This window comes from Clinocottus analis, unplaced genomic scaffold (genome assembly GCF_023055335.1).
Source record: "Clinocottus analis isolate CAN_PGR_092001 unplaced genomic scaffold, fCliAna1.0.p SCAF_15, whole genome shotgun sequence".
Lineage (NCBI taxonomy): Eukaryota > Metazoa > Chordata > Actinopteri > Perciformes > Cottidae > Clinocottus > Clinocottus analis.
The window spans coordinates 7,964,371-7,977,453 of record NW_027175876.1 but is presented as its reverse complement, the minus strand read 5'-3'; the positions used below and the strand labels follow the sequence as shown (position 1 = coordinate 7,977,453).

The following is a 13,083-nucleotide window of genomic DNA, read 5'->3' as shown; positions in this document are numbered from 1 at the left end:
CAGGTGGAAGCGAATATTGAAGTTGATGCTAACAACCTAAACATATGAAAAAAGGTGATGATGTATCAGTATTGCATCACTCAAAACTGATTTGTGATTAATACATTTGCTGAATTATGAACTAGGTGTATGTGAGGACAATCCCGGAAAAACTATGCTGCATTACAGTGTTTCTGTATATATTGTACACAAACAAAATCAACAAAAAGGATTCCGGCCCCCTCTAAGCACATTTCCATTGTTTTCTCTCAAATAGAAAATATGAATCAATCAGGACTGAGAAGTTTCAGATGACTCTTGTCCTTGCCCTTTAAACAAAAACTAATCAACAACATCTTGATATTATTAGAGAGATAAGACTCTGCTGAATGCAAATACATAGTTGTGTATGTTTGTGTGGTCACAAAGCTCATCACTCTAGGTCTAAACATTCTGTCGATTACACACTTATTATCAAATTTAAAACGGTCCCAAAATATGCAGCGAAGAAGCCTGCAGGATAATAGACATTGTTCTGTGCACAAGGCGTTACAGCCATGTTGTGCCACTGCCACATTGAATAAAAACAAATATTGTGCTCCCCTCAGTCACATATAGAGGAATAATGTGGACCTATAGAATACATGCAACTGATGTTATTTGCATCTGTCAGTGTGAGAGAGATACCCACAGAAGCATTAAAGTGACTTGAGAATAACAGTAGTTGAACACATAACTGCCACACATTTTGTTCTCATTGTTTCCTCAACCCTCCCACAGGTGAAACTTGTTGTGCAAACAAATCTTGCTCAGTTGCATTGTTTAATTCTTTCTTTGGGTGTGTTCTGTACCACATAATTCCAGTAAGCGTGTGAATTGACCCATCACAGTATTTAAATAGCTTCCAAACCGATGTCTGAGTGCAGAGGCTTGATCAGCCGCACTGAGCTTCACAACCGAGCCGTTCAGTTGAGACGTCCTTTGCCTATGACTCTTTTGTTTTGCAGAGAAAGGTAACATATTGTCTCTTCTGAACTTAAGTTTAAGAATTTCATAGATACTCTTATTTAAACCGGTGACCCGTCAGGGTGACTGCTGCCTTCACCCAATGACAGCAATGGAGAATGCAATGTTAGATAATGAGACACTGTACTTTTCTTTCTCATTCTCATACACTTTTATTTTATATTCCTAAATGCAAATAACTTTCCTTACAGTTTTTGAAGAGCACTATCTACAAGCATGATCAACCTGGTAATGTATTATTGTTTTCTTTTTTGTCAATGCAGATTTACACACTTTGACATATGCCATATCTGTGATTGTAACCCTGTTATTTTCTGAAATAGTTAAGTGTTGCCATTTTTGCTGGATTGTTTGTTGGTAAGTTTATGTCGATACCTCCAATGGTCAAGATTCAATGTACAAATATTGACAGTCACATTAAACTCTATTTTTTTTTCTAAATTACCTTTAACAGCAAGCACAAGCTTCCAGCCTTTAAACCGTAAGTGGACCAAAATAATAAATTATTTTTTAGAGGCAATCCACTTTTGTTGTTGTTGTTGTTGTTTAGCAAACCGACTATCCCATTTATGTTCATAAGAAGTTTACACGTTACAGTTTCATCTGTCTTGGTATCTTTCTTCAACATTTGACTGATGATAACATGTGCAATTACTGATCATGTTCAAATGTCTTGTTGGTAATTTGTCTTAATTCAAAAAAATCTTGATCCAGAATGCTGGACCCCGTGGTATGACCGAGACAATCCCAGTGGAACTGGAGACTGGGAAACTCTCACCGATCTTCGCAAAGAGAACCCAGGAAAGATCTGCCAAAAACCATTAGCTATTCAGGCCCAAACTCTAACTGGGCAAAGTGTGGCTGCAGCAGGGAATGTCATTTATAAGTAAGTTCTGACCGAGTATGAATCATTTCAATGAGTGTTATTGTATTCTACTGGATGTGAAGCCTTGATGTTGCTACTCAATATGTTTGTGAGAACAAACATATTTCCACATTATATTCTGTTGTGTTGATTAGTCCTGTACTTGCAAACCGCTGAGCATCAGGAAATAGCAGCTTACGTAGAAAAACTATCTATTTGTGTTGTAGTACAATGTAAAGATTGCTTCTAATATCAGTTTCTCTTTGAAGTCACAATAGAATAGTACATTTGATATTAAATATGTCTTAAAATAAATTAAATTTCAAAATATATTGACCGCTTGTTATACTACACAATAATAAAAAAAATTTAAAAAATGTGTGAGCTTGTAGGAACAGGGTTGGATTGAGTTGAATTCTAACACAATGACACAGAGAACGTGATGATATTAGGAAGGTATCATGTTTATAATGTTCGTCATCTTCGTTTAGCATGTTTGTTCACATGCTAACATTAGATAATCATCACTGAACACCAGGTACAGCTCAGGCTGATCACAAAGAAATTTTAGCTAATTAATATGTTTCACAAATGTAATTGTAATAAACTCAGAAACAGAAATGTCCACTTGCTGGTTGTGCTGGTGAAAGGTGGTGAGGGGATCACTAACGTCAGGAAGATTCATCCTCTGGGGATCAAGAATGATTTCATTATGTGCCACTCTGTGCTTCTTTTTTTCAGAAATGACATAATTACAGGATTTGTCTGCAGAAACAAAGACCAACTTAATAAGAAGTGGTGTAAAGATTACCGCGTTCGTTTCCGCTGCCCGCTCTCTCACTGTAATATTAAAGGTACTGTGTGAGCACATTCATGCTCATTGTAAATCTACTAATGCAAAGATGATATAACCTTCTTTTCATAGTTTGTGTGCATCCGCGTTCATCTAGATTTAAAATGTTGCTTTTGCTCTGCAGTTTCCCACCAGTCATCCTCTATTTTATGCTTCTTGCAGTGTGCTGGACCCCGTGGCTTGACCGAGACAATCCCAGTGGAACTGGAGACTGGGAAACTCTCACCGATCTTCGCAAAGAGAACCCAGGAAAGATCTGCCAAAAACCATTAGCTATTCAGGCCCAAACTCTAACTGGGCAAAGTGTGGCTGCAGCAGGGAATGTCATTTATAAGTAAGTTCTGACCGAGTATGAATCATTTCAATGAGTGTTATTGTATTCTACTGGATGTGAAGCCTTGATGTTCCTCCTCGACATGTTTGTGAGAACAAACATATTTCCACATTATATTCTGTTGTGTTGATCAACCCTGTACTTGCAAACCACTGAGCATCAGGAAATAGCAGCTTACGTAGACAAACTATCTATTTGTGTTGTAGTACAATGTAAAGATTGCTTCTAATATCAGTTTCTCTTTGAAGTCACAATAGAATAGTACATTTGATATTAAATATGTCTTAAAATAAATTAAATTTCAAAATATATATTAATCGCTTGTTATAATGAAAATAAAAAACATGTGTGAGGTTGTAGGAACAGGGTTGGATTGAGTTGAATTTTAACACAATGACACAGAGAACGTGCTGAAATTAGGAAGGTATCATGTTTGTAACGTTCGTCATCTTTGTTTAGCATGTTTGTTCACATGCTAACATTAGATAATCATCACTGAACACCAGGTACAGCTCAGGCCGATAGGAATGTCATTAGTTTTGGCATTTAAATTAACATTTTGAACTAGTGATGCATCAAAAGCCCAGTGATCACAAAGAAATTTTAGTTAATTAATATGTTTCACAAATATAATTGTACTAAACTCAGAAACAGAAATGTCCACTTGCTGGTTGTGCTGGTGAAAGGTGGTGAGGGGATCACTAACGTCAGGAAGATTCATCCTTTGGGGATCAAGAATGATTTCATTATGTGCCACTCTGTGCTTCTTTTTTTCAGAAATGACATAATTACAGGATTTGTCTGCAGAAACAAAGACCAACTTAATAAGAAGTGGTGTAAAGATTACCGCGTTCGTTTCCGCTGCCCGCTCTCTCACTGTAATATTAAAGGTGAGCACATTCATGCTCATTGTAAATCTGCTAACGCAAAGATGATATAACCTTCTTTTCATAGTTTGTGTGCATCCGCGTTCATCTAGATTTAAAATGTTGCTTTTGCTCTGCAGTTTCCCACCAGTCATCCTCTATTTTATGCTTCTTGCAGTGTGCTGGACCCCGTGGTATGACCGAGACAATCCCAGTGGAACTGGAGACTGGGAACTTCTCACCGATCTTCGCAAAGAGAACCCAGGAAAGATCTGCCAAAAACCATTAGCTATTCAGGCCCAAACTCTAACTGGGCTCAGTGTGGCTGCAGCAGGGAATGTCATTTATAAGTAAGTTCTGACCGAGTATGAATCATTTCAATGAGTGTTATTGTATTCTACTGGATGTGATGCCTTGATGTTCCTCCTCGACATGTTTGTGAGAACAAACATATTTCCACATTATATTCTGTTGTGTTGATCAGCCCTCTACTTGCAAAACACTGAGCATCAGGAAATAGCAGCTTACGTAGAAAAACTATTTAACTATTTATGTAGTAGTGCAATATAAAGATTGCATCCACTATAAGTGTCATTCATCAGTCACAATCAAATAGTATATGTTTTATATTGAATATGTTTTAGTTCATTTTAATTTAAAAATATATTGTTTGAGCTAATTTCTAACAATGACAAAGATAACGTGCTGATATTAAGAAGGTATAATGTTTACAACGTTCATCATCTTCGTTTAGCATGGTCGTTAGCATGCTAACGTTGGATAATTATCACTGAACACCAGGTACAGCTGCGGCTGATAGGAATGTTGGCATTTAAATTAACATTTTGAACTAATGATGGATCAAAAGCCCAGTGATCAAACATTATTTCAATAATTAACGTGTTTACCGACTGTAACCGTTATCCATTCAATAGCTTTTAAAACATGACACTCAAAACCACAAATGTGAACTTGCTGGTTTCATTGGTGGAAGGTGATGACGGCATTGCCAAAGTCAGGAGGATTCATCCTCTGGGGATCAAGAATAATTTCATTATGTGCCAATCTGTGCTTCTTCTTTCAGAAATGACCTTTCAGGATTCGTCTGCAGAAACAAAGATCAAAGCAAAGGGAAGCTTTGTCAAGATTACCGCGTTCGTTTCCGCTGCCCTCTCTCTTACTGTAAAATCAAAGGTACTGTGTGAGCACATTCATGTTCATTGTAAATCTACTAATGCAAAGATGATATATTGCGTACAAGTGTTTATTTAAAATGTTGCTTTTGCTCTGCAGTTTCCCACCAGTCATCCTCTCTTTTGTTGTTTCTCGCAGTGTGCTGGACCCCGTGGCATAACAGAGACCATCCCAGTGGAACTGGAGACTGGGAAACTCTCGCCGATCTTCGTAGAGAGAACCCAGGAAAGATCTGCCAAAAACCATTAGCTATTCAGGCTGTTACCACTGACACAAATACCCCAGCCGCCTCCGCAGGGAATGTCATCTTTTAGTAAGTTGCCTCACAAGGAAATACTTTAAACCACCTTCCAACCACCAAATATTAAATCAATACTTACTCAATATTAAAACCTCTGTCCCTAACTTTCCAAATTACCAAGATGTACCTCCTGGCGCTAATGCTTAAACATTGAATAGAAACTTTTTGAGATTTACATTAGATCAGATGAAATTGTTTTGAGCCCCACGAGGAAACTGGCTCATAGTGTCTAAATGTTTCAGCTGAGCCTCAATATATTCTTATGCTAACTCTTTTGTTTGAGATCGCAGCGTCTTTGTACTCTGAAAAGTAAGAAACACTAATAACCCAATTTAATATAGTCCTTATTTATGATCACTTTCTTTAAATTGTTGTTTGCTATCTGAGACATTTTGAATTTGAAATGATTTCAGACCTGGCATCAAGAATCAAAAGAGAAAATATGATGAAGAGATTTAATTTGTATTTAACCGACAATACTAGATTGTGTTTTTTTTTTTAGTATCAGAGATAAATACTCATTCATGTTTTCAACAATATGCAAGACTAAAAATAAGTTATAAATGCTTTGAATGTTACTGATTACCTTACTGCTTGTAATCTTTTTTTCAGCTCCTCTCCAACCAAGGGATTTGTTTGCCGCAATCAGGACCAAAGCTGCGGTCGGTGCCGTGACTACAGAGTCCGGTTCAGGTGCCCATGCTAGAAAAAAAGGCCTGACTCCACAGAAAACACTGCGGTGGATAACACCAGACAACATTCATTTTGATCATCGGCATTTTTGTCGGATTTTTCTTTCAAGTTATATTTTCTTTCTTATTGTGCCAGGTGGAGGAAGTACAATACGCTTTTTTTGCAGCAGACATTTTGACTTGTCGGTAAAGCAAATATATATATCATTGATGGCTCTGTTCTATACAAGAGCCCTGAAGCTAAATGGAGCTAAGCCATAGTTCAATATTGTATTCCAGCATCTGCTTTTCACATGCCAAAATGTCTTGTTAAATACATATTCACTTAATCAGTCTATCTTTTCCCTTTTCTTTCTAGTGATTATGAAATAGTTATCTTGTATTGTAATAAATCAATAAAACTGCCAGCAAATGTCTTTTGACATTACGTTTTACTTACACCAACTGTTTCTATCATCTCAGGAATTTATAAGGAAGTTATGATTTGGTGTTTTTACGACAGATGGTTTGAGCAGATATGATATACAGACAGTAGGAGGTGCTGCATAGCAGTCCAACACTAATGCTGGATGCGAGAAAAACAGTGTGAGTGAATCTGAATGTTTTATCAACACACCCGTTCACTAACCAGCACAGTTATAACTGGAAATAACATTAAAGGAGGGGGGGGGGACTTTTCCACCATCTGATGTGTTAACATCGTATGTACTTTGTGTGTTTTGCTCATGCTCGCACCACATCGATATCTCTGTCCTTTTGTGGCATTCAGCTTGAGCTTGTCTCGGCAAAAGAAAAGACATGGAAGAAGAGCAGAGAAGGAGTAAACTGAATCTAGGGTGTGGGGAGGGGGAAGTAAAAGGAAATCTCCCCTGAGCAGAAGTACAACCAAAGTGTTGAAGTTCAGTGCATTATGGTGTTCCATTCTCTTCCATTAATCTCCCAATATTCACGGCTGTGAATGTCTATTTATAGACCAGAGGATGATTAAGTGGTAAAGCACTGTGCCACACAGGGAACCAAGCTCATTTTCTCTTCCCGTTCTATCGTTCATGCTCATTTGCTACCTACTTCTCTTTCTTTCCCTCCCTCAGGGACTTTAGCTTCTCACTATCTTCTCGCTCTATACCTCTCCATCCTCCTCTTCTCTTCACAACCATATACGGTATATTATTCACCAACCTCCTTTCACATGGTTTAGTTGCCATGCAGTGAAATTATGTTCAACTCAAGGGGGTACGGATAAGTTCCTTAATTCCATTTTTTCCCATTAAGCATTTGACCAAAGGGTTTTTGGAAGTGTTAATTGTTATGAGGCGACAGAAGGAAGAGTGACAGCCTTAACAAGAGAGGGTAAAGCCCCATCCTGCATATTTCCATTGTCAAGTTAAGCTGGATTAAGACTGAAGGGTTTCCACTGGAAAAGCAGGAGGAAAATAAAGAGACAAAGAGTCAAATAGATCCTTCTTACACCTGCTAATGCAAGGTGTCCTTGAGTGGAAGTAGAGCACCGCACGGGAAGAAAGGTTAGACTGATATTCATGTGTACCGTCATGATTAATGGGGGAGAGGGAAGGAGGAGACGAGCGGAGAGGACTAACCTCGCCAAGCTCAAGACCGGCCTCATTTTATCACCTCCAGAACAGTTAGGGCATAAATGAGATCAAACCCTTCTTTATATTTCCACACTGACGCTGGTCACCATCCAGATGTTTCCCTCGGTTTTACAGAGGCTTAGGTGGCAACATGTTACTGCGGGGTGGATTTTGTACAGGTCTTACTGCTAAGGACTTTTGTAACAATGATGTGTCTATAAAACCACTCCAAGGATTTGTGCATCGCAAAGAAATGACTATATAAGAAATTCAGAAGACTTGAGACTTGAATACATTTAAAGTACCATTTTGTCAGCCAGAAAAAAAGCAGATGCCTGCATTTAATTGTAAGTGGGATGCTTAGAATCCCATACTGAGAGTTTATGAAGCCAAGTATCTCTCATACAATGCATTTTGTTGTTTGCATGAGCAAAAGAAAGTTTGGTATTGAAAGTAGAGAAATGTGACTAAACACATCTCATATGTCTTCAACCTCTCACAGTTCTTTGCAACCACCAAACTAGCATTACTTGATAGATTTGTATTTCAGTTTGTCCGTCCATATGTTTTACCGCTGCCATCTTGGCAACTCATCAAAGCACTGGAGAAGGCACAGTCCATGTACCTTGAGTTATTTTTGATAAATCTCAAACCAGGCAGTTTGATAATTCTTAAATCCACACGTCAAATGCCATTTCAAATAAAAACACACATTTATCACATGATGATATATACTTTAGTCATGCTGAATAATTTGTCAATGAACCTACATCATTACACTCTGTGGGTAGTGAAACAGCAACTTTAAATTCCTCTTGCCAAACAAATAAGAGCCTGAAAAGCTATTAGAGCATGACTCCTGATAGATGAACAAGACACAAGCGTCATGCCTTTACCTTTCCGGAAGATGAGAACAATACCAGACTATTTTCACTCTGACAAGCCATATTAGTCGTGCCAGATTGTGTCTGCCGGCAACTGATAACTGTCTGGGACATTTTGTTTCCAGTCACAGTAGCTGATCCCTTGATTGAAAACATTGAATGCTGAGAGGGTGTGATCCCTTTTTGGAGTTTCTGATCCTGGATGTTTGAGGCGACTGGCCCTTTCATCCCCTCCCGCAACAGTTGATCCCTAGATCTTCGTGGAAACAGAGTGGATTGCATTACTGCGATGGAGGTCAGGGATCTGTGCTATAACTCATCCCTGGTATGACTTTTTCAGGTGCTTTCATGCATCAATTCACATGTGTCAACACAGTTTTATATAACACATTGATCTGGTATTGTGTAGCTTTACAGGTTGTTTCCATGTCTGTTTTGTCAGTGGTCTAAAAAATAGTGAGCATTCGATCAATCCCTAATTAGTTACTAATAGGCACCAAGGGAGCCCATTAACGAAGCCCCAGATGTATGAAAATTAACCGTGCGTGCCCGGTCCACTCTTTGTTTACACTTCCATGTCTGGCATGGAAGGGCTCTCTTTTAAATTTTGTTCATAGACACCAAAAATGTCTTTGCAGAGAGAAAACTTTATTTGAGGTTTTCCTGTATCAGAATGTTAAGCCTTGTGATCCTCTCTTATTCTCCATTCTGTCTCTGCAGGCCAACCCTTGGCAGCAAAAAGTCCATAGGGAAAAGTCACTTTTTGCAAGCATTGCCAAGATTTCGATTTGATGGCCAAAATATGTAGGCAGACAGATGCATCTGTCCACATTCTGTCTATTCCTCTCTTCCAAACTTTCTCTCAGGGGTCTCTATCAGTCTCTCTCTTTCTCTTATACACACACATGCAGGAACACACACACACACACACACACAGGAACACACACACACACACACACACACACACACACACACACACACACACACACACACAGTACGCCGTCCTTATCCTGCAGACCAGACTCTGGTGCATGCTCTGTAATAACAACTCCAGCCGTCGACCATCCCATCAGCCCAGCTCTTTGCTGTGTGTGTGTGGTGTGTGTGCGTGCGTGCGTGCGTGCGTGTGTGTGTGTGTGTGTGTGTGTGTGTGTGTGTTGTTGTTGTTGGTCTGTGTATATGTGAATATCTATGATTTCCTTTCTAAGATCTGAAACCACAAAGAACAAAAAGCATTTATTTTTCTGACAAGAACAAAGACATAAACTACAAAAAGGGGGGCTATTTATTTTTTGGACTTATTTATGTTGTTATTATGTTTAGTTCTTATTTTTATGGAAAGTCACAGCATCTTATATTTCTTTTATAAATAATGCTGTTGACAGTGTTATAACTATTCATAAAGCCATAGATAAAAACAACAATATTGATAATAAAGAGTGCTTGGAACATGACAGGACACACAGAAGTGGTGTATGCTGCTGGAGAAGTTTGAGAAGTTCATATGGACATTCTGACTTTTTTACACCAGAAAAACTGGGTCAGCTTTGAAATCCAGTGAGACTTGAACTCAAACTGACTTTTCAGCTCCACCTCTCAAGCCTTTGTGCATTGTATTCAAAATGTAGTGTTTTGAGCATTCCTGTGCATTGGCATGTAAATATGTTTCAATAAAGGCACCACGGGTCATCATTTGTAAATGTTAGAGTCTGTTGGCTCTTATCTTGAACTTTTGTGCAAACAGATGAGGATCTTTTAAGCTCATGAGGCGTTATCTTTTATTAGTAGGCTTGTTCATTCTTGTCTGAAATTGAGATGGAGATGCTTAAACCAATTAAAAATGATAGATCCAGAAGTAAAGTTGATATAATTTAAGATACATAGTGTATGTATTACCGGAAGAGGAGTCAATTTGAAGGACACACAAACCTACGGTCCTTGCACTCACCTGTGTGGATAACAGGGACAATGGCTCAGTGGACTACACCACAAGAAACTAAGAACAACTCATGGAAACAATGCCATTAATTGGTTAGAATACCTCTATTTGTCCAAAACCACTGTTGTTTATATAATCAAATTGTTTCCTCTGAATTGACTCACATAACCTGATTGACAGGTTTAAAATCACCAATCCATTAACAGGGTTTGTCTTCCTATTAAATCATTTAAAAACAATCAAACCACACTCTGGAGCTAACTTCACTACGATGATCTTGAAAAGCAGGTTATGATTGACCAATTGTGACGACCGGTCCATTCATATTTCTATTGGAAGGTCAGCCCTGAATCATGATGTCACAATAGGCAGGCTAACAAATTGCGCAGGTATTTCTGTTTGTCGATGTTTGAAAGCTATAGTTCATATTTTTTAAGAAAAAATACAATTTTCTCCTGTAAATAATATTATTTTTATTCTTTGCATGAATTTCAACTCATTGGAACGTCTTAACTGCTGTAGTATTGCAGCATGATAATTTAGTCACTGCAGTAATGATAAGGACTTTAGTACCGCCACAGAAGTTAAGTGACAAAGGTGATTTAGTCGCAATCAAGATGTTATGATCACAACTTTAGCATCATGCTTCTGAGCTAACTGTATGTCAATGCCATGTTTTGAAAGTATAACCATTGTAGACATGTTACAGATGAATATCAATAGTGTGCAGCTCCATTGCCAGACTGCTGGTGGGGGAGAGGGGGGGGGGGTCCGTCAGCACTAACTGAAAGTGACAGTTTGCAGAGAGGTCCTAATTACTTGACTAATTGTCGTCTCTGAAGAATGTATTCCCACTGAGCTCATTGACAGCACTTCGCAAGACACATAGGCCAGTGCTGCCTTCGGCACGCTGTTCTGTTCAAAGGCATGTGCTGAAGTAAATCCACAAAGGGGAAATATATGTTGAACTCAAAACTGCCTGGATGAAAGGCTCAAGTGGGTCATGCATTTCCAAGGATGAACGCTGTTCTATGGCAGCAAGAAAAGGAACAGGTTTAAATGTGTTGAATGTGGGAGTGCAGAACGAGTAGCCCAAGTGTGTGTGTGTTGTTGTAGGTCCCTCCTTCAACTTTACAAAATGTTAAGACACCCTCAGCTACAGTTATCCTGACACAATAGGGTGATTAAGTGAGACCATTGTTGACTTTCTGGAGCCAACCATGTTAGAATAAACGTGTAGCATTCATAATAATGCAGTAGTGGTGAGCCTTTAGTACAAGGCGACTGGATTGAATGAATGTCTTCTCTTTCAGGGTCTTACCATTCAAAGTGCATCAGCTTCTCGTTTCCATGGTTCCCCTCACTGTGCCAATGCTTTCTTTCCACCAGTCTGCCTGGGCAAAAGAGTGAACAAGGGCAGAGGAGAGAGAGAGAGAGAGAGAGAGAGAGAGAGAGAGAGAGAGAGAGAGAGAGAGAGAGAGAGAGAGAGACTGACAGAAGGGTTTTAGGAGTGGTTATCTCTTCTTTGCATAAAGTCCCCTTTGCATTACTCAGTGCATGAATGGCGTCTGAGTAAACACACCAGCCAGCTCATGTGGAAGCCTCCCTGGGTTACAAGCAAGTGGGTGTGTACAAAGTAATCTAATTTGTGGTCTCCTTTAAAAACGACACGGTTTGATCACAGATGAAAAAAAGAGGTACATCTCCCAAATGGAATTTTCCTATTAGTCACAGTTAGCTAAAGGAGGAGTCATTTCAAACATCATAATGAGGCAATCAGCTGCTCCTTTCACCTCCTTTTTGCCACCTGGTTTACACACACATTTATGTTATGCTGACTGCTTGTTGGAGAAATTACAAACAGTGGATTACATACAGAAAATGAACTAGGGAGATTGAAAGGGGAGCATTTGGTTGACCTTAAATACTATATACTGATTTACAGACTATACTGTTTGTAATTATATTATAACATTCAATCAAATAAAACATTTGTGGCAGCCTTTATTCTATTCTGCAAATTAAAGTTTGGGTTTATAAACGGTAAGGGGCATCTGAGGGCTTTTTCTCATGCAATACTTTAGGATTTAGCCAGAGGGCGCTGTAACTTTAAGAGGAAACAAATGTGCCTGTCTGTTGTCTTCTCCCCGAGCTCAATGAGCATTCCTTTCATGCTGTGTGAAGCTCTGCTGACTTACACGGAAACCCAGATTTGTTCCATAATTATGCTAATGGACAGATGGTGGCATGATGAGTGCCATTCTCTTTGATATTCGCACTCATTCGCAGATTGCTCGTGTGCGGGCCCACGCAAACTGACACGCGTTCAAAGTCAGTGTTCACACCACCTACTTGATCTCATGTAATTACTTTGTGTTTCCTTTAGCTGATACAAGCACCCTCTTGACTATTCAATGCATTTGCTTGTATTTGTGAATTGGAATTTGACAGATCCGGTAACGAATTGTGGAGTAGCACTCCAAAAAAATGAGAGTAAAATGATATGTACGTATCCTTTGCTTAGCAGCACCTTTACTTCTAATATCGCTGGTCTGCAA

The 13,083-nt window shown here is 38.9% G+C and overlaps 1 protein-coding gene across 1 annotated transcript; it reads left to right on the top strand.

Moving 5' to 3' along the window:
* The first annotated feature begins 907 nt into the window (after positions 1-907).
* On the top strand, positions 908-6,526 carry LOC137785768 (mucin-5AC-like). The gene is made up of 12 exons (XM_068577249.1): positions 908-992; positions 1,197-1,233; positions 1,329-1,362; positions 1,460-1,486; positions 1,720-1,891; positions 2,612-2,724; positions 2,886-3,057; positions 3,835-3,947; positions 4,102-4,273; positions 5,008-5,117; positions 5,256-5,430; positions 6,031-6,526. The coding sequence occupies exons 2-12, from the start codon at positions 1,222-1,224 to the stop codon at positions 6,122-6,124; spliced, it is 1,194 nt and encodes a 397-aa protein (XP_068433350.1). The 5' UTR covers positions 908-992; positions 1,197-1,221; the 3' UTR covers positions 6,125-6,526.
* Positions 6,527-13,083: the final 6,557 nt, after the last annotated feature.